The sequence below is a fragment of the Tachyglossus aculeatus genome, chromosome 3 (genome assembly GCF_015852505.1).
Source record: "Tachyglossus aculeatus isolate mTacAcu1 chromosome 3, mTacAcu1.pri, whole genome shotgun sequence".
Classification (NCBI taxonomy): domain Eukaryota; kingdom Metazoa; phylum Chordata; class Mammalia; order Monotremata; family Tachyglossidae; genus Tachyglossus; species Tachyglossus aculeatus.
In genome coordinates, this window is record NC_052068.1 from 18081859 (window position 1) to 18108019 (window position 26161).

General features: G+C 45.9%; 1 protein-coding gene and 1 non-coding gene across 2 annotated transcripts in view; one reads left to right on the forward strand and one right to left on the reverse strand.

Annotated features, from left to right (window-relative positions):
- The first annotated feature begins 225 nt into the window (after positions 1–225).
- Positions 226–26161, forward strand: part of ANTXRL (ANTXR like) — a 134923-nt gene continuing 108987 nt past the window's right edge. Inside the window, exon 1 of the mRNA XM_038743922.1 lies at positions 226–682. Within this exon, the coding sequence (XP_038599850.1) occupies positions 381–682 (302 nt within the window). The 5' untranslated portion in view covers positions 226–380. The remainder of the gene's footprint in view (positions 683–26161) is intronic.
- On the reverse strand, positions 19314–19451 carry LOC119926300. Its single transcript, XR_005450187.1, has one exon. It is a non-coding gene; the product is annotated as a small nucleolar RNA SNORA7 (small nucleolar RNA).

Here is a 26161-nt window from a genome sequence, read left to right on the forward strand (position 1 = left end):
GGAAAAGGGGGCTGGGAAAGAGGAGGAGGGAAGGGGAAAGCAAGGAGGGGAGGAGTGGGCAGAGGAGGGAGGGAGAGAAAGGGGGCTGGGAAAGAAGGGGAGGAAGGAGGAGGGAAGGAGGAGTGGGCAGAGGAGGGAAGGAGAGAAGGGGGCAGGGAAAGAGGGGGAGGGAAGGAGGAGTGGGCCGAGGTGGGCGGGGGGGGGGGGGGCGGCCGGAGGAGCAAATCCCACGGACCGCGGCGACGCCGGAGCCCCCCGAGCCCCCGGCCCGGCCCCAGGGAGCCAGGGAGCCAGGCAGCCAGGCAGCCAGGGAGCCAGGGAGCCCGGGAGCCCGGGAGCCAGGGAGCCCGGCCCGGACGGACAGAGGGACAGGAGGGGAAATGGCGAGGCCAGGCCCGGGCCTGCTGCTGGCCCCCCTGCTGCTGCTGCTGCTGCTGCTGCTGGCCCTGCTGCTGCTGCTGCTGGCCGGGCCTGCGGAGGGGGCCGGGCTCGGGGACGGGACCCTCGGCCGGAGCCGGGACCCCGGGGCCGCCCACGGCAACCAGGGCCAACCAAGCCCACCGCAGCGGCACCGGCACCAGCACCGGGACCAGGACCGGGACCAGGAGCAGGAGCAGGAGCAGGAGCGGGGCCCGCGGCGCTCCTGCCACGGAGCCTTCGACCTCTACTTCGTCCTCGACAAGTAAGTGGGAAGGGGCACCAAGCTGTAGCTCCTGGGCCCGGGGGCGGGGGGGCACAGGCTCCCAATAACGATCATCATGATGAGGATGATGGCATTTGTTAAGCGCTTACAATGTGCTAAGCGCTGGGTGGGGGGATACAAGGTGATCAGGTTGCCCCACGTGGAGCTCGCAGTCTTCATCCCCATTTTAAAGATGAGAGAACTGAGGCACAGAATAATAATAACAGCAGTGGCATTTGTTAAGCGCTTACTATGTGCTAAGCGCTGGGGGGGAATACAAGGTAATCAGGTTGCCCCACGTGGAGCTCGCAGTCTTCATCCTCATTTTAAAGATGAGGGAACTGAGGCACAGAATAATAATAACAACAATGGCATTTGTTAAGCGCTTACTATGCGCTAAGCGCTGGGGGGAATACAAGGTGATCAGGTTGCCCCACGTGGAGCTCGCAGTCTTCATCCCCATTTTAAAGGTGAGGGAACTGAGGCACAGAGAATAATAATAGCAATGGCATTTGTTAAGCGCTTACTATGTGGTAAGCGCTGGGGATGGGGTGGGGATACAAGGTAATCAGGTTGCCCCACGTGGAGCCCGCAGTCTTCATCCCCATTTTAAAGATGAGGGAACTGAGGCATAGAGAATCATAATAATAACAATGGCATTTGTTAAGCGCTTACTATGTGCCAGGCACTGTTCAAGTTAAGTAATAATAATAACGATGATGGTGATGACGGTATTTGTTAAGCGCTTACTATGTGCCAAGCACTGTTCTAAGATACGAGGTGATCAGGTGTCCCACGTGGGGCTCACAGCCTTCATCCCCATTTTACAGATGAGGGAACTGAGGCACAGATAATAATAACGATGACATTTGTTAAGCGCTTACTGTGTGCTCAGCACTGATTTCAGCGCTGGGGAGGATATGAGGTGATCAGGTTGTCCCATGTGGGGCTCACACAGTCTTTATCCCCATTTTACAGATGAGGGAACTGAGGCCCACAGAAGTGAAGTGACTTGCCCAAAGTCACACAGCTGACAAGTAGCAGAGGCGGAATTAGAACCCATGACCTCCAACTCCCAAGCCCGTGCTCTTTCCACTGAGCCATGCTGCTTCTCTACTTCTCAGTGCTGCGCTTTCTCTCTCTCTCTACCTCTCTCTCTCTCTCTCTCTTTTTCTCCCAGGCACGCGTGCACACACACACACACTCATAATAATAATAATGGCATTTATTAAGCGCTTACTATGTGCAAAGCACTGTTCTAAACGCTGGGGGGATTACAAGGTGATCAGGTTGTCCCACGGGGGGCTCACAGTCTTAATCCCCATTTTACAGATGAGGTAACTGAGGCACAGAGAAGTGAAGTGACTTGCCCAAAGTCACACAGCTGGCAATTGGTGGAGCCAGGATTTGAACTCATGACCTCTGACTCCAAAGCCCGTGCTCTTTCCACTGAGCCATGCTGCTTCTCATGACAAGACATTATTTATTTATAATAATGGCACTCAGCGCTTAGAACAGTGCTTTGCACATAGTAAGCGCTTAAATGCCATCATCATTATTATTAATGGTATTTGTTAAGCGCTTATTATGTGCAAAGTACTGTTCTAAGCCCTGGGGGGATACAAGGAGATCAGGTTGTCCCACGTGGGACTCACAGTCTTCGTCCCCATTTTACAGATGAGGGAACTGAGGCACAGAGAAGTTAAGTGGCTTGCCCAAAGTCACACAGCTAAGTGGCAGAGCGGGATTAGAACCCACGACCTCTGACTCCCAAGCCTGTGCTCTTTCCACTGAGCCACGATTTATCTATCCATCTATTTATAGCAATGTCGGTCTCCCCCTCTAGACTGTCTCCCCGCCCCGACCCAGACTCGCTGTGGGCAGGGAATGTGTTTGATGCTATGTTGTACTCTCCCAAGGGCTTAGTACAGTCCTTTGCACACAGTAAGTGACCAATAAATAAGATTATTCATAATTATATACTCCCACCCCTCACAGGCCCTTGCACGTATTCACAGGGTGGACACATATATGGGCAACTCCCCCGCACCCCAGTCCCAGTTGCCCCCAGTTGCTCCCAGATCCCTCTTCAGCCTGGCCCATTCCACCCATCCCTGGCCAACTGGGAGGCCAGCTGCCATTACTGTCGGCACCAATGTGACCCGGTGTAATAATAAATGATATTGATGGTATTTGTTAAGCTCTTACCCTGTGCCAAGCACTGCTCTGAGTGCTGGGGTGGATATAAGGTAATCAGGTTGTCCCACATGGGGATCACAGTCTTAATCCCCATTTGACAGATGGAGTAACTGAGGCACAGAGAAGTTAATTGACTTACCCAAAGTCACACTGCTGATAAGTGGTGGAACCGGGATTAGAACCCACGACTTCCGACTCCCAAGCCCGGGCTCTTTCCACTAAGCCATGCTGCTTCACCCCATCTTCAGCTGCTTCCTTTTTCTCCCCAGTCCCTCTTCAGCCTGGCACATTCTGCCCAGAGCACGGGCTTTGGAGTCAGAGGTCATGGGTTCAAATGCCGGCTCTGCCAGTTGTCAGCTGTGTGACTTTGGGCAAGTCACTTCACTTCTCTGGGCCTCAGTTCCCTTGTCTTTAAAATGGGGATGAAGACTGTGAGCCCCCGTGGGACAACCTGATCACCTTGTAACCTCCCCAGCGCTTAGAACAGTGCTTTGCACATAGTAAGTGCTTAATAAATGCCATTATTATTATTATTATTATTATTAAGTGTTCAAATCCCGGCTCTGCCAATGGTCAGCTGTTTGACTTTGGACAAGTCACTTAACTTCTCCGGCCCTCAGTCCCCTCATCTGTAAAATGGGGATAAAGACTGTGAGCCCCCCGTGGGACAACCTGATCACCTTGTAACCTCCCCAGCGCTTAGAACAGTGCTTTGCACATAGTAAGAGCTTAATAAATGCCATCATTATTATTATTATTATCCTCTGCCAACTGGGTGCGGATGGTGGAGTGAGTCAGCTGCAGTTGTTGTTGATGCCGATGTGATCCAGTGTATTTGAGAATACACTCGGGCCTCAGGGTCCAACCTGGCCATGCCCCTGCCTCTGAGAAGGGACTCAGGGGGGTCACATTGGAAAGAGAGAACCACCAAAACAGAAAAGTGTCAACTCCAGCTTTGGTTCCTGGGTTTGTGTCCGATTGTCGTACCATCTTACGTCATCCCTGAGACTGCAGCATATTTTCTGGTGGTGACACTCTTTGAAAGGATGTGACTGTTGCTAATTCCCAGCTGCTTGGTTTCTGCTAGTTTCAGGCTGGGGGGCGGGGTGGGGGATGTGAAGGGATTAGAAGCCAATTAGTACCGAAGAGAAACAGTTTGGCCTAGTAGATAGAGCCTGGCCCTCCCTGGGTGTCAGAATTGTGGGCAGGGAATGTGTCTGTTATATTGTTATATTGTACTCTGCCAAATGCTTAGTACAGTGCTCAATATATATTCATTCATTCATTCATTCAATCGTATTTATTGAGAGCTTACTGTGTGCAGAGCACGGTACTAAGCGCTTGGGAAGTACAAGTTGGCAACATATAGAGACCCAACAGTGGGCTCACAGTCTAGAAGGGGGAGACGAGAACAAAACAAAACATATTAATAAAATAAAATAAATAGAAGAAATATGTACAAATAAAATAAATAAATCAATAGAGTAATAAATACGTACAAACATATATACATATATACAGGTGCTGTGGGGAGGGGACAGGTGCTGTAGGGAGGGGGCAGGTGCTGTGGGGAGCACAGCATATGATATGGTCAGCAAATATGATCAACTGACAGATCCTGGCTCCACTACTTGTCAGCTGTGTGACTTTGGGCAAGTCACTTTACTTCTCTGGGCCTCAGTAAAATGGGGATTAAGACTGTGAACCCCATCAGGGACAACCTGATAACCTTGTATCTCCCCCAGCACTTAGAACAGAGCTTGGCACATAGTAAGCGCTTAACAAATACCATTATAGAGAAGCAGCGTGGTTTAGTGGAAAGAGCATGGGTTTAGGAGTCAGAGGTCGTGGGTTCTAATTCCCGGCTCCGCCGCTTGTCTGCTGTGTGACTTTGGGCAAGTCACTTCACTGTGCCTCAGTTACCTCATCTGTAAAATGGGGATTAAAAACTGTGAGCCCCACATGGGACAACCTGATTAACTTGTATCTCCCTCAGCGCTTAGAACAGTGCTTGACACATAGTAAGCATTTAATAAATGCCATCATTATTATTATTATTGTTATTAATCCTGACCCCACCACTTCTCTGCTGTGTGACCTTGGGCAAGTCACTTCTCTCTTCTGTGCTTCAGTTACCTCATCTGTAAAATGGGGTTTAAGACTGTGAGCCCCATGAGTCCGTTGTTGGCTAGGGACCGTCTCTATATGTTGCTGATTTGTACTTCCCAAGGGCTTAGTACAGTGCTCTGCACACAGTAAGCGCTCAGTAAATATGATTGAATGCATGAATGAATGAATGATGGGGACTGTGTCCAACCTGACAACCTTGTATGCACCCCTGATCTTAGTACAGTTCCTGGCATATAGTAAGTGCTTAGTGAATACCATAAAAAAATGATCTGGCTTTCCACTCCCACTGAGGCTCAGAGGGCATCCTCAAAGTACAGGAAAGCTGCACTTCAGCAGTTCACTAGGCAATTTTGGCTCCTGGCCCACTCGTGGACAAGCACCAGGAAGGGCCGATGGCCTCTTCATATGGCGCTCATTTCATATCATCCTCAATATGGGGGATGTTGGCCCACGATCACTTAACGTTATTGAAATGTAGAAACTGGAAAACCATCCAGGTTATTTTTAAGGTTGGCCCCTGAGGTCAGCATTGCTTTACATCCTTCCTCTGTCGGGGTCTGCGATTAAAGTGGAAATGAGTCTCTTCCTTTCCTTTCTGGAATGTTCATCATTGAATTCACTGACGTTATGTGTTCTAGTCCCACAGCTGCTTTGCCAAAAAGCCAGTATTTATGGGGAAAAGAAGTATTGAGAAATTACAGATGAGTTTCATGGGTTATTACGCAAAGCATAATAGGGAAGCGGCATGGCCTAGTGGATATAACATGGGTCTGGGAACCAGAGGACTTTGGTTCTAATCCCAACTCTGTCACTCGCCTGCTGTGTGACCTTGATCAAGTCACTTAACTGCTCTGTGCTTCAGTTTCCTCAAATGCAAAATGGGGATTCAGTACCTGTTCTCTCTCCTACTTAGACGGTGAGCCCTAGGTGGGACAGGGACTGGATCTGACCTGATTAACTTGCATCTACCCCAGTGCTTAGATCAGTGCTTAGATCCTTAATAATGGGAAAAGCCGATTTTCTAACTTGCAGTCCACTGCAAGTTCTTGCTGTTCGATCCCTCCCCGTCTTAATACCCCAGGTAATAATAATTGTGCTATTTAAGTGTTTACTAGGTACAAAGCAATTGGCTTAAAACAAGATAATCATACATATCCCTGCCTGGCATGTGCCTTCAAGAGAAACAGCATGGCTCAGTGGAAAGAGCACAGGCTTGGGAGTCAGAGGTCATGGGTTCAAATCCTAGCCCCACCACTTGTCAGTTGTGTGACTTTGGGCAAGTCACTTAACTTCTCTGGGCCTCAGTTACCTCATCTTTATTAAAGTGGGGATTAAGACTGTGAGCCCCACATGGGACAACCTGATCACCTTGTATCCTCCCCAGCACTTAGAACAGTGCTTTGCACATAGTAGGTGCTTAACAAATGCCATCATTATTGCATCAATAATAATGTACATCAATAATAGTGATAATTATTATTATTATCATTAAAGTCTAGGTGGGAGGGAGAACAGGTATTGAATCCCCAATTTAGAGATGTGGAAGCTGAGGCCTGAGAAGTTAAGTGACTTGAGCAAGGTCACACAGCAAGCAAGTGGCAGAGCTGGGATTAGAATCCAGGTAGTCTTGACTCCACTGTGCTAAGTAATAATAATAACAATAATAGCATTTATTGAGCGCTTACTATGTGCAAAGCACTGTTCTAAATCCTGGGGAGTTTACAACGTGATCAGGTTGTCCCACGTGGAGCTCACAGTCTTAATCCCCATTTTACAGATGAGGTAACTGAGACACAAAGAAGTTAAGTGACTTGCCCGAAGTCACAGCTGACAAGTGGCGGAGCCGGGATTTGAACCGATGACCTCTGACTCCAAAGCCCATGCTCTTTCCACCCACGCTGCTTCCCTAAGTGTGGATTATCCACACTGGGTAGCCAGGCTCTTGTCTGATGTCCTGTTTCTTTGTAGAAGTGGCGAGGGAAGTAGTGGTATCCAGCCTTCCCCCGGTCTTGGCCCCACCCTCTATTCATTCATTCAATCATATTTATTGAGTGCTTAGTGCTTGGGAAGTACAAGTTGGCAACATATAGAGACGGTCCCTACCCAACAACGGGCTCACAGTCACACCCTCTCGTGACCAAACGGTCAATCTGAAATGCCTCTGGCATTTATATCCTGGCACATCTAATTGAATGGCTGGAATCTTCTCAGGCTGCTTAGCCAAGGTAGACTGACCTTGGAGATGATAATGAATTGAAGCAGCGTGGCGTCATGGGTAGAGCACGGGCCTGGGAATCAGAAGGGCTTGGGTTCTAATCCCAGCTCCGCCACATGTCTGCCGTGTGACCTTGGGCAAGTAGTTAACTTCTCTGAGCCTCAGTTACCTCATTTGTAACTCTTGACTCTCATCTGTTCCTCACTCTCGGCTTCAAGGCTCCCCATCACCTCACCCCTTCCTACCTCACTTCCCTTCTCTCCTTCTCCATCCCAGCCCGCACCGTCCACTCCTCTGCCACTAACCTCCTCACTGTACCTTGTTCTCGCTTGTCCCGCCGTCAACCCCCAGCCCACGTCCCCCCCGTGGCCTGGAATGCCCTCCTTCTGCATATCCACCAAGGTAGCTCTCTTCCTCCCTTCAAAGCCCTACTGAGAGCTCACCTCCTCCAGGAGGCCTTCCCAGCTGAGCCCCCTTTTTCCTCTCCCCCTCCCCATCCCCCCAGCCCTATCTCCTTCCCCTCCCCACAGCACCTGTATACATGTTTGTACAGATTTATTACTCTATTTATTTTACTTGAACATATTTACTATTCTATTTATTTTGTTAATGATGTGCATCTAGCTTTACTTCTATTTATACTGATGCCTTGACACCTATCCACATGTTTTGTTTTGTTGTCTGTCTCCCCCTTCTAGACTGTGAGCCCATTGTTGGGTAGGGACTGTCTCTATATGTTGCCGACTTGTCCTTCCCAAGCGCTTAGTACAGTGCTCTGCGCACAGTAAGCGCTCAATAAATACGACTGAATGGGTAAACAGGGCAGAAACAGTTCTTGCCCCACATGGGGCTCACAAGAGGGAAAGGGAGTATTAAATTGCTATTTCATAGATGGGGAAAGTAAGGCACTGAATGAATGAATGAATGAATGAATGAATGAATGAATGAACTAGGCCATGCGATTTCTCATTAATGTCACTACTACTTTACCCAGTAAAGTATATATATGGTGCCGACTTGTACTTCCCAAGCGCTTAGTACAGTGCTCTGCGCACAGTAAGTGCCCAATAAATACGATTGAAAGAATGAATCTGTAAAATGGGGATTAAGACTCTGAGCCCCACGTGGGACAACCTGATCACCTCGCATCCCCCCCAGAGCTTAGGACAGTGCTTCGCACATAGTAAGTGCTTAACAAATGCCATCATTATTATTATTGTTCAGATATTGAACCCTGTGTGGGAGAATTGCATCTGAACTGATTATTTTTTACCTTCCCCAGCACTTAGAACAGTGTTTGATGCATAGTAAGCGCTTAACAAATAACACAAGTTTATTATTATTATTAATAATAAATCATCTGAAGGACCCCTGAATTGGGTGGAGGTGCATCTGTTGAAGGCAAATTCATACATTAGTATCATACTCTCCCAAGTGCTTAGTGCAGTGTTCTGCACTCAATAAAGACCACTTATCAATTACCGATGACAATGTCCTCTTCCTGGGTCAGATTCCAGGTGGTTTCTGTGGCTGGCCTTAGGCTATGCAAAACAGGCTGTCCAGGATACTGAAGTTGACAGTGTCTGTTTTTGCCAAGGGTAATAGCACCAGAGGATAAAGAACCTACCAGGGCAATGCATATTCTTTCATTCAATCATATTTATTGGTGCTTACTGTGTGCAGAGCACTTTACTAGGTGCTTGGAAGGTATAATTCAGCAATCCCTACCCAACAATGGGCCACAATCTAGAACGGGGGGAGACAGACATCAAAGCAAGTAAACAGGCATCAATGGCATCAATATAAATAAATAGAATTATAGATATATACACACGCATATAGATTGCCTTTGATAAAAAGATGCTTGCCAAGTAGAGCAGCCCTAGTGGAATGAGCAGCCTGGAAGTCAGAAGACCTGAGTTTTAATCCCAGCTCTGCCAATTACCTGCTGGGTAACCTTGGATTAATCACTTGAATCTCCTGTCCTTCAGTTTCCTTCAATCAATCAATCAATCAATCAATCAATCAATCGTATTTATTGAGCGCTTACTGTGTGCAGAGCACTGTACTAAGCACTTGAGAAGTACAAGTAGGCAACATATAGAGACGGTCACTACCCAACAGTGGGCTCACAGTCAAGAAGTGGGAGACAGAGAACAAAACAAAACATATTAACAAAATAAAATAAATAGAATAGATATGTAAAAGTAAAATACATAAATAAATAGAGTAATAAATACATACAAATATATACATATATGCAGGTGCTGTGGGGAAGGGAAGGAGGAGGAGAGGGAGAGGAAGGAGGGGCCTCAGTCAGGGAAGGCCTCCTGGAGGAGGTGAGCTCTCAGTAGGGCCTTGAAGGGAGGAAGAGAGCTAGCTTGGCGGGTGTGGGGAGGGAGGGCATTCCAAGCCAGGGGGATTACGTGGGTGGGGGTTCAACGGTGGGAAAGGCGGGACAGGCGGGACAGGCGAGAATGAGGCACGGTGAGGAGATTAGTGGCAGAGGAGCGGAGGGTGCGGGCTGGGCTGGAGAAGGAGAGAAGGGAGGTGAGGTGGGAGGGGGCGAGGTGATGGACAGCCTTGAAGCCGAGGGTGAGGAGTTTCTGCCTGATGCGTAGGTTGATTGGTAGCCACTGGAGATTTTTGAGGAGGGGAGTAACATTCCCAGAGCATTTCTGGATGAAGATGATCCGGGCAGCGGCATGAAGTATGGATTGAAGTGGGGAGAGACAAGAGGATGGGAGATCGGAGAGGAGGATGGGAGTCAGTAGTCCAGACGGGATAGGATGAAAGCTTGAACGAGCAGGGTAGCAGTTTGGATGGAGAGGAAAGGGCGGATCTTGGCAATGTTGCGGAGCTGAGACCAGCAGGTTTTTGTGACGGCTTGGATGTGAGGGGTGAACGAGAGAGCGGAGTCGAGGATGACACCAAGGCTGCGGGCTTGTGAGACGGGAAGGGTGGTAGTGCTGTCAACAGTGATGGGAAAGTCAGGGAGAGGGCAGCGTAGGGAGGGAAGACAAGGAGTTCAGTCTTGGACATGTTGAGTTTTAGGTGGTGGGCAGACATCCAGATGGAGATGTACTGAAGGCAGGAGGAGATGTGAGCCTGGAGGGAGGGAGAGAGAGCAGGGGCAGAGATGTAGATCTGGGTGTCATCAGCGTAGAGATGATAGTTGAAGCCGTGGGAGCGAATGAGGTCATGAAGGGTGTGAGTGTAGATCGAGAACAGAAGGGGACCAAAAACTGAACCTTGAGGAACCCCCACAGTAAGGGGATGGGAGGGGGAGGAGGAGCCTGCAAAAGAGACTGAGAATGAATGACCAGAGAGATAAGAGGAGAACCAGGAGAGGATGGAGTCTGTCTTTATCTTATCTTCCTTATCTTTAAAAATGGGGATTGATACCTATTCTCCCTTCTTTCTTAGACTGGGAGCCCCTTTCTTAGACTTGGAGCCCTGTAGTAAGGGCTAGGAACCTTATTTTACAGATGAGGTAACTGAGACCCAGAAAAGTGAAGTGACCCTCCCAAGATCACACACACAGCAGGCACATGGCAGATACAGGATTAGAACTCAGGCCCTCTGGCTCCCAGGCCCGTGCACTTTCCAGTAGGCCAAACTGCTCCTCAAATGGACATATCAAATGGATATGCCAACTTCAGGTCTACCAGAGTTGACATCATCATGTTGGGTCTGTAGAGCAGGAATGAACCCCAGCTGTAGCAATAATCCTGATGTGGGCCAGAGTATTCTGGAAGAGTTTAGCCCTCGATGGTATTCCTGTCAATACCCATGCTGCTCCCAATCCCTCCCCTGCAAGAGACAGGACAGAGAGACATGTGGGCAGGTGAGACTTTCTACGGTATCCATTGAAGGGGTTTTGGCAATTAAAATCTTAATTAAGTTAATATGCAGTCAAGCAAATCCTTCCTTTTCTCTAGGTTGGGAGAAAAGAGTAGATTGTTATAAATCTATGGAGGGATGCCCTTGGTGTCCCTCCATGCATGTACACAACAAGAGAAAATATTTGTACCACACTTTGTTCAGGAGCAAAGTTACTCAAAGTCCCGAGAAGCAGTGTGGCCTAGTGGAAAGAGCTAGGGCTTGGGAGTCCGAGGACCTGTTTTCTAATCCTGACTCCGCCACTTGCCTGCAGGGTTACCTAAGCCTCTCTGTGCTTCTGTTTCCTCATTTGTAAAATCAATCAATCAATCAATCGTATTTATTGAGCGCCTACTGTGTGCAGAGCACTGTACTAAGCGCTTGGGAAGTACAAGTTGGCAACATATAGAGACAGTCCCTACCCAACAGTGGGCTCACAGTCTAAAAGGGGGAGACAGAGAACAAAACCAAACATACTAACAAAATAAAATAAATAGAATAGATATGTACAAGTAAAATAAATAAATAAATAGAGTAATAAATATGTACAACGTATATACATATATACAGGTGCTGTGGGGAAGGGAAGGAGGTAAGATGGGGGGATGGAGAGGGGGACGAGGGGGAGAGGAAGGAAGGGGGTCAGTATGGGAAGGCCTCCTGGAGGAGGTGAGCTCTCAGTAGGGCCTTGAAGGGAAGAAGAGAGCTAGCTTGGCGGATGGGCAGAGGGAGGGCATTCCAGGCCCGGGGGATGACGTGGGCCGGGGGTCGATGGCGGGACAGGCAAAAACGAGGTACAGTGAGGAGATTAGCGGCAGAGGAGCAGAGGGTGTGTGGTGGGCTGTAGAAGGAGAGAAGGGAGGTGAGGTAGGAGGGGGCGAGGTGATGGAAAGCCTTGAAGCCGAGGGTGAGGAGTTTCTGCCTGATGCGCAGATTGATTGGTAACCATTGGAGATTTTTGAGGAGGGGAGTAACATGCGCAGAGCATTTCTGGACAAAGACAATCCAGGCAGCAGCATGAAGTATGGATTGAAGTGGGGAGAGACACGAGGATGGGAGATCAGAGAGAAGGCTGATGCAGTAGTCCAGACGGGATAGGATGAGAGCTTGTATGAGCAGGGTAGCAGTATGGATGGAGAGGAAAGGGCGGATCTTGGCAATGTTGTGGAGCTGAGACCAGCAGGTTTTGGTGACAGCTTGGATGTGAGGGGTGAATGAGAGAGCGGAGTCAAGGATGACACCAAGGTTGCGGGCTTGTGAGACGGGAAGGATGGTAGTGCCGTCAACAGAGATGGGAAAGTCAGGGAGAGGGCAGAGTTTGGGAGGGAAGACAAGGAGTTCAGTCTTGGACATGTTGAGTTTTAGGTGGCGGGCAGACATCCAGATGGAGATGTCCTGAAGGCAGGAGGAGATGTGAGCCTGGAGAGAGGGGGAGAGTGCAAGGGCGGAGATGTAGATCTGGGTGTCATCAGCGTAGATGTAAAAGGGGTATTCAATATCTGTTCTCCCGCCCCTCTCTACTACCAGTCCCATGTGATCCAAGGAATATGTCTGACCTGATTACCTGGTATCTATCCACATGCTTATTACATAGTAAGTGATTAATAAACACCAAGTTATTATTACTTCTTATCATCATTATTTTTATAATAATAATAATGATGATGATGATGATGGTTTTTGTTAAGTGCTTACTATGTGCCAAGCACTGATCTAAGCTCCGGGGCATATACAAGTTAATTAGGTTGTCTCACATGGGGCTCTCAGTCTTAATCTGCATTTTACAGATGAGGTAACTGAGGCACAGAGAAGTTCAGTGACTTGACCAAAGTCACATAGCTGACTAGTGTCAGAGGCGGGATTAGAACCCATGACCTCTGACTCCCACGCCCGTGCTCTTTCCACCAAGCCATGCTGCATGCTTTCAACCTTGAGTGGCAATCTTATTCTTCTCAATTTTCTTCTGAAGAAGGTGAAGTGGTTGATATTATTGCCCCTTTTCATTCATTCATTCCTTCTAGCTTATAGTCTAGAGGGGAGGAAACAGACATCTGTACAAATAAACAGACATCAGTATAAATGAATAAAATTACAGATATATACATAGGTTCTGTGGGGTGGTGGGGGAAGAGCAAAGGGAGCAAGTCAGGACAACACAGGGAGTGGAAGATGAGGAAAAGTGGGGCTTAGTCTGGGAAAGCCTCTCGAAGGAGATGTGCCTTCAGTAAGGCTTTAAAGAGGGGGAGAGTAATTGTCTGGCGGATTTGAGGAGGGAGGGCATTCTAGGCCAGAGGTAGGCCATGGGTCGGCGGTGAGACAGGTGAGATGGAAGTACAGTGAGGAGGTTAGCGGCAGAGGAGCAGAGTGTGCGGGCTAGGTTGTAGAAGGAGAGAAGTGGAGTGATGGAATGCTTTAAAGCCAATGGTGAGGAGTTTTTGTTTGATATGGAAGTGGTTATGCATCCACTGGATAGGTTTGAGGAGGGGGGTGATATAATAATAATAATAATAATAATAATAATAATAATAATAATGGCATTTGTTAAGCGCTTACTATGTGCAAAGCACTGTTGTAAGCGCTGGGGGGATGCATGGTGATCAGGTTGTCCCATGTGGGGCTCACAGTCTTAATCCCCATTTTACAGATGAGGCAACTGAGGCTCAGAGAAGTTAAGTGACTTGCCCAAGGTCACAGAGCAGACATGTGGTGGAGCCGGGATTAGAACCCATGACCTCTGACTCCCAAGCCCGTGCTCTTTCCACTGAGCCATGCTGCTTCCCTTTCTGTGGAAAGATGGCCAGGGCAGGGGAGTGAAGTATGGACTGCAGTGGGGAGAGGGAGGAGGGTGGGAGTCCAGAAAGGAGGCTGATGCAGTAATCTAGGCGGGATAGGTTGAGTGAATGTGGTAACATGGTAGCAGTTTGGATGGAGAAGAAAGGACAGATTTTAGCGATGCTGTGAAGGTGAGGCTGACAGGATTTGGTGAAGGATTAAATATGTGGTTTGAACGAGAGAGCGGAGTCAAGGAGAATGCTCTTGTGAGACGGAAAGAATGGCTGTGCCATTTACAGTGACGGGAAACACTGGGAGAGGACAGGGTTTGGGTGGGAAGATAAGGAGCTCTGATTTGGACATATTAAATTTGAGGTGACGGGAGGACATCCAAGTAGAGGTGTCTTGAATGTAGGAGGAGATGTGAGCCTGGAGAGAGGGAGAAAGATCTGGGGAGATGTAGATTTGGGTATCATCCGCATAGAGATGGTAGTTGAAGCCGTGGGAGTGACTGAGTTCTCCAAGGGAACGAGTGTAGATGGAGAATAGAAGGGGACTGAGAACTGAACCTTGAGGAACCCTCACAGTTAGGGGGTGAGAGGCAGAGGAGAAGGCTGCGAGGGAAACTGAGAATGAACAGCCAGAGAGATGAGGCTGGACTAAGCGCTTGGGTAGTACAAGTTGACAACATCTAGAGACGGTCCCTACCCAACAGCGGGCTCACAGTCTAGAAGGGGGAGACAAACGACAAAACAAAACATATTAACATTCACACTGATGATACACTTTGGCATCCCTGGATGTGGTCAGATCCATGGATCAATACAAACACACAAAAACAGAGAAGCAGCATGGCTCAGTGGAAAGAGCCCAGGCTTTGGAGTCAGAGGTCATGGGTTCAAATCCTGGCTCCGCCACATGTCTGCTATGTGACCTTGGGCAAGTCACTTCACTTCTCTGTGCCTCAGTTACCTCATCTGTAAAATGGGGATTAAGACTGTGAGCCCCCCGTGGGACAACCTGACCACCTTGTAACCTCCACAGCGCTTAGAACAGTGCTTTGCACATAGTAAGCACTTACTAAGTGCCATTATTATTATTATTATTATTATGAGGTAGATCGGGAGAGGACAGAGTCAGTGAAACCAGTTGTATTTATTGAGCGATTGCTGTATATGGAGCACTGTTCTAAGCCTTGGGAGAGTACAAGAATGAACAGACACATTCCTTGCCACAACATGGTATCTCCCCCATTGATGATGATGATGATGGCATTTATTAAGCACTTACTATGTGCAAAGAACTGTTCTAAGCTCTGGGGAGGTTACAAGGTGATCAGGTTGTCCCACGGGGGACTCACAGTCTTAGTTCCCATTTTACAGATGAGGTAACTGAGGCCCAGAGAAGTTAAGTGACATGCCCAAAGTCACACAGCTGACAGTTGGCGGAGCTGGAATTTGAACCCATGACCTCTGACTCCAAAGCCTGGGCTCTTTCCACTGAACCACGCATTGGAGTGTAAGTTCCTTGTGGACAGGAAACCTATCCATTCTTTATTCTTTACTTTCCAAACGCCAATAGTTCAGTTCACTGCTCCAAGCGTACACTCAGTAAGTGCCACTACTAGTACAATAGTAGTTAGGTGTGGAACAAGAAAATAAGAGAAGTAGAGTCTTACAGAGAAGAAGAAGTCTGTAAGAAGTCTTGCTTCTTACAGAGAGACAGCATGGCTCACTGGAAAGAGCATGGGCTTGGGAGTCAGAGGTCATGGGTTCTAATCCTGGTTCCACCACGTATCTGCTGTGTGACATTGGGCAAGTCACTTAACTTCTCTGAGCCTCGGTTGCCTCATCTGTAAAATGGGGATTAAGACTGTGAGCCCCACATGGGACAACTTGATCACCTTATATCCCCCCCAGCGCTTAGAACAGTGCTTCACACATAGTAAGCGCTTAACGAATGCCATCATTATTATCATTATCATTATTATAAAAAACCTGGATCTTCTGATTTAATTCTTTTGATTGAATTTTCATTCCTTGATTTGATTAACTTCTTTCTAAGGGCAAAATTAGATGAGGTTCTAAATGTCGATGAAAATATTAATAGAGGCAATCAGCCAAAAACTGCATTCATGATATTAAGAGAAAAAAACAAAGAGTCAACAATATTTACATTATTATTACTAGGTTCTTGAAGAACATGAAGAAATAACTATTACTCTTAGGGAGTTTGTAATCAAAGACAGTCATAAATTAACAAGCTTACAGGGTGCTCCTCCTGGGCAGGAATGTGTCTGTAGTTTTATTGTACTCTCCTATGCATTTAGTGTAGTGTTTTGCACACAGTAAGCACTCAATAAATACGACTTAATGAATGCAATAGGTGAAGTAGATATAAATAAATATCACTGATTGATTGTTAGAAGAAAGAGAAAATAGACTTGGATCTGTACCCTTTAAGCACTTAATATTTGCCTCACTCCAGTCCCATAGTATTTATGTATATATTCATAGTTCTATTGTTGTTTGTTTCCCTCTCTAGACTGTAAGCTCCTTGGGAGCAGGGAAGGTGTCTACCAACACTATTGTATTCTCCCAAGCACTTAGTTCACTGCTCTGTAGTTGTAAGCCCTCAGTAAATATCGCTGATTGGTTGATTGAAATAACAAACACCAAGAGATAAATAAATCGGTAAGAACTAAGCAGATAAGCTTGCACGAAGGCTGTTGTGTCGGAGAGAGTGGCATGGTCTGAAAGATGGAATGAAGGGGGAATCAGTCAAGAAGCCATTCCAGATGGAAATAGAAAAAAAAGGCAAAAGCATAAATTCACCACTCTAAATGCATGATGTATCCAAAATACTGCAGATAATTTTATCACAATCTTAGGAGGGACCTAATGGAGACCAACAAAGTTCAGGGAGGAGCAACCGAGATGAGCAGGAAGATAGGACAGTTTCTGAATGAGAAGAAATGAAATGAATGAGGATTCTTCAGTCTTTCTTAAGTGCTTACTTAATGCCAGGCACTGTATTAAGCAATGGGGTAGCCATCAGATTGTCAGGTTGGACAAAGTCCCTGTCCCACAGCGGGCTCACAGTTCAGTTAGGAAGGAGTCACATTTAATGGTTTTCCACCTCCGTGGTTCCACCCTAGTGCGCAAAGTGGCATGTATCAGGGCGGACTGAGAATGAAAGTCAATGTTCATGTCTTCTCCCCTTCAAAGCCCTACTGAAGGCTCACCTCCTTCAGGAGGCCTTCTCAGTCTGAGCCCCCCTTTTCCTCAGCTCTCTCTCCCCCTCATCGCACCAACTCTCCCCCTTTGCTCTAGCCCCCCCCCCACCACACAGCACTTGTGTACATATGTACATATCTATAATTCTATTTATATTGATGCCTGTTTACTTGTTTTGATGTCTGTCTCCCTCCTTCTAGACTGTGAGCCCGTTGTGGACAGGGATTGTCTCTCTTTGTTGGTGAATTGTACTTTCCAAGCACTTAGTACAGTGCTCTGCACAGTAAAGTGCTCAATAAATACAGTTGAATGAATTCATGAACTCACCCCCTTTGCTCTAGCCCCACCTCACCCCACAGCACTTGTGTATATATGTACATATCTAATAATAATAATAATAATAATAATGGCATTTATTAAGCACTTACTATGTGCAAAGCACTGTTCTAAGCACTGGGGAGGTTACAAGGTGGTCAGGTTGTCCCACGGGGGGCTCACAGTCTTAATCCCCATTTTACAGATGAGGTAACTGAGGCCCAGAGAAGTGAAGTGACTTGCCCAAAGTCACACAGCTGACAACTGGGTCACTGCCAATCTAATAATAATAATGATAATTATGGTATTTGGTAAGGGCTCACTGTGTACTAAGTACTAGAGTAAGTACAAGATAATAAGATGGTACACAGCCCATATCAGACTGAGCCCCCTTTTTCCTCTCCTCCTCCCCATCCCCCCCACCCTACCTCCTTCCCCTCCCCACAGCACCTTTATATATGCTTGTACAGATGTATTATTCTATTTATTTCACTTGTACATATCTATATTTTGTTAATGATGTGCATTTAGCTTTAATTCTGTTTGTTCTGACGACTTGACACCTGTCCACATGTTTTGTTTTGTTGTCTGTCTCCCCCTTCTAGACTGTGAGCCCGTTGTTGGGTAGGGATTGTCTCTATATGTTGCCGAGTTGTACTTCCCAAGCGCTTAGTACAGTGCTCTGCACACAGTAAGTACTCAATAAATATGATTGAATGAATGTATCAATGAAAGTGGCAGAGTCGGGATTCGAATCCCTGACCCCTGACTCCAAAGCCTTTCCACTCTTTCCACTGAGCCATGCTGCTGTAATTGTATTTATTTATATTGATGCCTGTTTACTTGCTTTGTTGCCCGTCTCCCCCTTTCTAGACTGTGAGATTTCATTCATTCATTCAATTGTATTTATTGAGCGTCTAGAATGGACAGATGAAGTCCATTCTAGAATGGACAGTCTAGAATGGACAGATGAAGGCCAATAGGGAATTTGATTGAAGTTTACACTATCCTGAAGTGGGTGGACAGGAGAAAGACAGAATTGTAGCTCACCATTTCCACAACATGAGTGCTGGGCACATCCCCTGCAGTCTGGAGGCCCTTCTGCTTCTGATGTTGTTGATTGTTGTTTGTGCTGAATCTCTCCATTAGGTTGTAAACTCCTTGAGGGCCGGAGTTGCTTCCATCTAGCCTATTGCTCTCTCCCAAGCATTTGCTAGGATCTGGATCCAGTAATCAATCAATCATTCAGTGGTAGTTATCGACCCCTTACTGTGCTGAGCACCATAACGAGCACTTGGGAATTACCAGACACGTTGGTTAAGAACCCATAAATAACAGTGATTGCTCTTCTCAGAGTAAGTATTCCTTGCCAAATGTTCATTTCCCTTTTTAACTTTCAATTTGACTTCCTCTCCACGCCCCTTTGTGATGTTTAATTCCCTTGGGTCTGAGTCCAGCGACTGCTCCTTTCCATTTACAGTTTCTCATTCGGCTCTGAGTCTCACCCAGCCTGCCCGCCCAGAGACTCCTTATGTATCTGTCGTCAGTCTCCTTTCACACCTTTTCTAATTTCCACCCATGTATTCTTTCCTAGCATTTAATGCAGTTTCTGCAAATTGTTGTTGTCTTATGCTGTTGAGTCGTGTCCAACCTATAGTGACTCCGTGGACACTTCTCTAGCGCTCAATAAATACGATTGAATGAATGAATCTCTCCCAGAATGCTCCACCTCCATCTGCAACCATTCTGGTAGTGGATCCAGAGAGTTTTCTTGGTAAAAATCCAGAAATGGTTTACCATCGCCTTCTTCCGTGCAGTAAACCTGAGTCTCCACCCTCAACTTTCTCCCACGACGCTGTTGCCCAATACAGGGATAGTTTTGACTTGTAGCAAATTGCCTTCCACTCTCTACCCCCTGACCAAGCTAGGAATCGAATGGCTATACCTCTACTTGACTCTCCCTCCCATAGTCAAGACTGGTAGAATACTGGACATTCTCCAGGTGTGACCCTGAGAGGTGTCTCTGCACATAATAAGCATTTAATAAATCTCTTGCTACTACTATTGTTTGACATATCCATTTATTTCTTTATCTGCCTGTCTACCCCACTCTTTTAAAATATAAGCCCCCTCTAGGCCAGGGACCTTCCCTCAGTCAGTAGTTGAGCTTCTGCTTTGTACAGAGCACTGTGCTAATCACTTGGGAGAGTGCAATAGACTTGGTAGACATGATCCTTGCCCTCAGAGAGCTTACAGTCTAATGAGTTGCAGTCTAATGGGAATCAATGGAGGTAATTGGGGAACATCTAGCCATTATTTTTGAGAACTCAAGGAAAGTTAGAAAATATTTAGAAATGACAAATATTAGGGGCCCACTCAAGAGAGAAAAGAAGGATGATCTGGTAATTGCCAGGAAGGAGCTTGTCATATATAGCCGGGAATATACTAGAAGAAATAATCCAATAACCAGTTTGCATCTGAGAATATTTTCTCCAAAACAATCATTTGGCCTTTGGACCACTTAGGTTTTGAGGTCTCAAGGATCCCTTTGTTGGGTAGGGACCATCTCTGTATGTTGCCGATTTGTACTTCCCAAGCGCTTAGTACAGTGCTCTGCACACAGTAAGCACTCAATAAATATAATTGAGTGAATGAATGAATGAATGAGTACCATAGAAATCAATCAGGGAAGGCCTCCAGAAGGCGGTGTGATTCCAGAAGGACTTTGAAGATGGGGAGAGCAGTGGCCTGTTGGATGTGACTACCCATTGTGTATACATCTAGTTCTGTTCATATATTCTGATAGTATTGACACCTGTCTACTTGTTTTGTAGTCTGTCTACCCCTTCTAGACTGTGAGCCTGTTGTTGGGTAGGGACTGTCTCTGTCTGTAGCCAAATTGTACTTTCCAAGCCCTTGGCTCTGCTGCTTGTCTGCTGTGTGACCTTGGGTAAGTCACTTCACTTCTCTGTGCCTCTGGTACTTCATATTTAAAATGGGGATTGAGGTTGTGAGGCCCATGTGGGTCAGTGATTGTGTCCAACCTGATTTGCTTTATCTACCCCAGTGCTTAGTACAGTGCCTGGCACATAGTAAGTGCTTAACAAATTATTATTATTAAGTGCTGTGGAGTCATTTCCTATTCATAGAGATTCCATGGATATACTTTCTCCAGAACGTCCTGTCCTCTGCCGTAATCCGCAACCTTTCTAATGATTCTTCTGTTATCGTTGTTATGGTTTCTATCCATGTAGCTGCCAGTCTGCCTCTTCCACATTTTCCCTGGACTTTTCCTAGCATTAGTGTGTTCTCCAGAGAATTAGTCCTCTAGATTATGTGTCCAAAATATGCTAATCTAAGTTGTCATTTGGCCTTCCAAAGACCACTTTGGTTTAATTTGTTCTAAATTCCATTTGTTTGTCTTTCGGGCAGTCCATGGTATTCACAAAAGCCTTCTCCAATGCTATTTTTCAAAATAATAGATGTTCTTTCTACCCTGATTTTTCACTGTCCAGCTTTTGGATCCATACAAATATTATTGTTATTATTATTGTTATTATTATTATTATCATGGCAAACAGGATTTGGTGACTGACCAAATATAGGGTAAGAGAGGGAGGAGTCTAGGATGATGCCGAAGTTATGGTGTCAAAGATGGTATTGTTAAGTCTTTTGGGGAAGTTAAGGATAAGAAAAGATGTGGGGAGGAAGATGAAGAGTTCATTTTCAGACTGAGTGCCAATGGGTACATTAATGTAGAGAAGTCCTGGAAGTAGATGGAAAAGCAAGGTTTCAGAGAAGGTGAGAGGTTAGAGGTAGGAGGGCAGATTTAGAAGTTATGTGCAAAGAGGTGGTAATTAAGGCCTCGGGTGAGGATTAACTCCCCAAGGAAGTGAATGTAGGTTGAGAGGAGAAGAGCAACCAAAACAGAGTCTTAAAGGGCAGACTAACAGTAAGGGAGTGGGAGTTACAGGAAGAGGATCAGACACAGGGATAAAAGGAAATGGAAGAGAGAACTGTACCAGAGAAAATAAGGTTAGACAGTGTTTCCAGAAATTAGAAGGGCAACCAGAACGAAGTCTTCCTTTAAGACTATAGTTAGTCTTAAAGAGAGTGGGAGTCAAAGGAAGAGGTGACCAAAGAGACTGAGAGAGATCAGACATGGAGATTCGAGGAAAAGTGGGAGAGAACTGAAACAGAAAATAAGTTTAGTCAGTGTTTCCAGAGAAGGGAGTGGGCTACAGGGTTGATGACAGCTAAAAGGTGGAGGAGGATTAAGGTGAAGTCAGTTAGATTTTGCAAAGAGATGAGGATTAACTTGTATCAACCCCGGTACTTAGAACTGTGCTGGGCCCATAGTAAGCACTACAGTACTCTAAATTGTAAGCTCGTTGTGGGCAGGGAATGTCACTGTTTATTGTTGTATTGTACTTTCCCAAGCACTTAGTACGGTGGTCTGCACACAGTAAGCGCTCAATAAATAGGATTGACTGAATAAATCTGGTCCTCAGTTACCTCATCTGTAAAATCGGGAGTGAGACTGTGGACCTCCTATGTGGGACAGGGACTGAGTCCAACCCGATTTGCTTGTATTCACCCCAGCTCTTAGTACAGTGCCTGGCACATAGTATGTGCTTAACAAATACTACTACTATTATTATTATTGCTAGGATAGTGCCATTATTAGAACATATCTAGATGATACTGGGATGTCTTTACAGTAATCTGACAAGCAGGAATCTGGAAAGTAATGTTTCTGTTTTACTCAGCCTCGACCACACCATCACAAGGATTAAGACTGACTGTGAGCCCTGTGTGGGACAGGGTCTGTGTCCAACCTGATTAACTTGTATCTACTCCAGTGCTTGGCAAATAATAATCGCTTAACAAGTACCATAGTTATTATTATTGTTATTCTTGTCAGTTTAGCAGTGTGGTTATTTTTAGATGCTTAACTCTGTCTTTGACTTGTCTGCAGTGATTAAACTGGAGGTTATGGTAGGGATTGCTCTCAAATAGTAGAAGTAGTAAAAGTCTGATAGTGGATAGAGCATGGGCCTGGAAATCCGAAGGTCATGAGTTCTAATCCCACCTCCACCAATTGTCTGCTGTGTGAATGTGGGAAAGTCCCTTCACATCTCTGTGCCTCAGTTACCTCATCTGTAAAAAAAAGGGGGATTATGAGTGTTAGCCCAATGTGGGACAGGGACTGTGTCCAACCTGATTAACTTGTGTCTACCTCAGTGGTTAGAACAGTGCTTGGCACGTAGTAAGCATTCAATAAGTCCCATTATTTTTATTTATTAAGTACCCATTGTGTGCAGAGCCCGCAGTAAGCACTGGGAAAAATATGCAGGAGGCCTTCCACGGACCCAGTATGAAAAGAAAGGATTTGGTGACAGACACCATAGGAAAGACAGTATAAAAACACAGAGCTCAACTAACGTGGTGAGTGGTATCTCAGAGTACGGCCTGGACATCAGGAGTGCAGGCCCAGCTGCAGTTCCCGACTCTGTAAAATTGGGAGAGGTTTCACACTGTCGCTGCTACAATCCCTCCCAGCCCTGGATTCCCAGGGCTTGTCAGAACAGGGGCCGGGAATGTCATGATGGGAAGCAGGCCAGGCTTCCCTGTGGTTTCGTTCAGTAGTTCAGCACAGGGGAAGACTGAGGACTTGTCAGTGACTGAGAAAATGTCAATCTGAAGCTTGAACTTGATCTAATATCCATCAGAGCCCTGGCCTAAGAGTCAGAGGACTTGGGTTCTAATTCTGGCTCTGCCACTTGTCAGCTTGTCTTCAGAGAGTCTCATTTACCTCACTTGCAAAATGGGGATTGAATTCATTCATTCACTTGTGTTTATTGAGTGCTTACTGTGTGCAGAGCACTGTACTAAGCGCTTGGAAAGTCCAAGTCGGCAACATATAGAGACGGTCCCTACCCAACAACGGGCTCACAGTCTAGAAGGGGGAGACAGGCAATAAAACAAAACATGTAGACAGGTGTCAAAATCAGGTGTTAAATCCTCCTGACTTAGATTGTGAGCCCTATGTGGGATACGGACTGTGTCCAACCTGATTATCTTATATCTACTCCAGCACTTAGGACGATGCTTGTCACATAGTAAGCGCTTAACGAATACCATAGAAAGCACAATTGGGCAGTCAAAAGAAGCTGGTGGAGTATATGTCAAAAGATATGGTGTAGGTGGGATGGAGAATACTTTTCCATAGCAATACAAAGGACACTGTCCTGGGTACCAGTCTATTTCAATGGAAGTGAAGTCATCCTAGTCTCACTCAGTAGTTTGACAATGGAACCTCTCTTTGGTGAAAGTTTTTTTGGTAATTATGTGGAAATGTGCTTCAGCTGGGAAATGACTGACTTCTAGTGTTTTCTAATTATAACTGGCTCCATTATTATAACCATCTGTGTCGCAATCATTCAGCCTTATTTTTGTTAGCAATTTCCCACTCTAAACTAGAGATATACTCCAGGCTAAACCTCTCCATGTCATGGCTTAGAGCTTCCTATTTGTTTATTTTTCATCAAAGTTGATTTTTTAACTTTATTCCAAGTGTCAATGAAGCACAAAAGATGAATTATATGATCTAAGCCATCACTATTTTCCACAACTCAAGCATGTATCAGATGCAGATGGTGAGGAATCCAAAAAAGATACTTTCAGCAAGGGTCATTATTGAGTCTGGAAAGTAGCAGTCACATAAATGTAAACATGATACTTATCATTGAATGAGTGAAATGAATGATAGCACCTCTCATTCTTATGAAAATTTTGATGTGTGAATTATAAATGAAGTTGCATTTAAAAATATATTCTGCAGGAATATTTAGACGTATATGTTAAGAGTTTAAAACATTAGGGAAGCAGCTTGACCTACTGGAAAGAGCTTGGGCCTAAGAGTCAGAGGACCTGGTTTCTAATCTGGTCTTTGCCACTTGCCTGCTGTGTTACTTTGAGTAAGTCGCCTAACTTATTTTTGACTTAGTTCTCTCAACTGTAAAATGTGGATTTAATACCTGTTCTCCCTTTCTCCCTCCTACTGTGAACCCCAAGTGGGACTATGTCCAACCTGATTATCATGTATCTATAATAATAATAATGACATTTGTTAAGCCCTTACTATGTGCAAAGCACTGTTCTAAGCGCTGGGGGGGATACAAGGTGATCAGGTTGTCCCATGTGGGGCTCACAGACTTCATCCCCATTTTACAGATGAGGGAACTGAGGCTCAGAGAAGTTAAGTGACTTGCCGAAGGTCACACAGCAGACATGTGGTGGAGTCAGGATTAGAACCCATGACCTCTGACTCCCAAGTCCGGGCACTTGCCACTGCGCCACGCTGCTTATCTATCCCAGTGCTTGGCATAGTGCTTGGCACAAAGTAAGCTTAACAAATACCACACTAATAATGCTAAATGATGACAGCAACACAACAAAGCTCAGCTCTTTTGTATACACATGGTGACTGAGACACTGGTGATTTTCACCACTATTGGTATCTTCTCTGCATATAAAGAACACCTCCATAGATAGTCATACTTAATGATGTTGAAGCTTAAAAGTGCCATCACTTTTTTTCCCTTCTCTCATCTCTCTCCTGGCTCTTCAGTGTCAAAGGCTATTTTCCTCTCCAGCTAGGCAGGAAAAAGTATGGAACCTGGATGTCTCAGTTTCTACACATATAAAATTGGGATAATAAATTTGTTGTATTAATAATAGTAATGATATTAATAATAGTTGTGCTATTTGTTAAGGGCTTACTATGTGCCAAGCACTATACTAAGCTCTGGAGTAGATACGAGGTCAGATTCCTATTCCAGTTGGGGCTGAGAATCTAAGTAGAAGGGACAACAGGTACTGAATCCCCATTTTGCAGATGAGGAAGCTGGCACAGAGAAGTTAAGTGACTTGCCCAAGGTTACATAGCAGAAAAGCGGCCGAGCTGTTATTAGAACCTGGGTCCTCTTACTCCCAGACCTCTAGTCTTTCAACTATACCATGCTGCTGTTGTGAAACTGAATGAGAAAATGAGTTCAGTTCTTCCTTTCAAATCCAGAAGGGAAGTGACAACATCCCTGGAGTGGAGGAAAATGGAATCTCCACCTCTCTTCCCCACCACCCCTGGATTCTTTGGAGTGGTTCACCTTTTATTCAGGGCTCCAGGTAGTCATTTTCCCACTGCAGAATAATAATAATAATGATGGCATTTATTAAGCACTTACTATGTGCAAAGCACTGTTCTAAGCCCTGGGGAGGTTACAAGGTGATCAGGTTGTCCCACGGGGGGCTTGCAGTCTTAATCGCCATTTTACAGGTGAGGTAAATGAGGCCCAGAGAAGTTAAGTGACTTGCCCAAAGTCACACAGATGACAAGTGGTGGAGCTGAGATTTGAACCCATGACCTCTGACTCCAAAGCCCGGACTCTTTCCACTGAGCCACGCAGAAAGCATGTGGCTAGGGGTGCAATGACTGATAAAAGCTTCTTTGCACTGATTTTCAGTGCTTAGAAACGTGGCTTTGGGGAAGCATTCTAAGCTTTCTAAGAAGCCTTAGAGCAACTCAGTCTCTAGTTCTGTCCTTCTAAGCATCTTTCCTGCCCAGGTGATGCTTCACACTCAGAAGCAAAGAGAATAACAAACAGTCAGCCTTAAAAACACTCTAGCTGCAAATCAGGGAGGAAGGGTATTCTTATTTTCCAGCTGGCA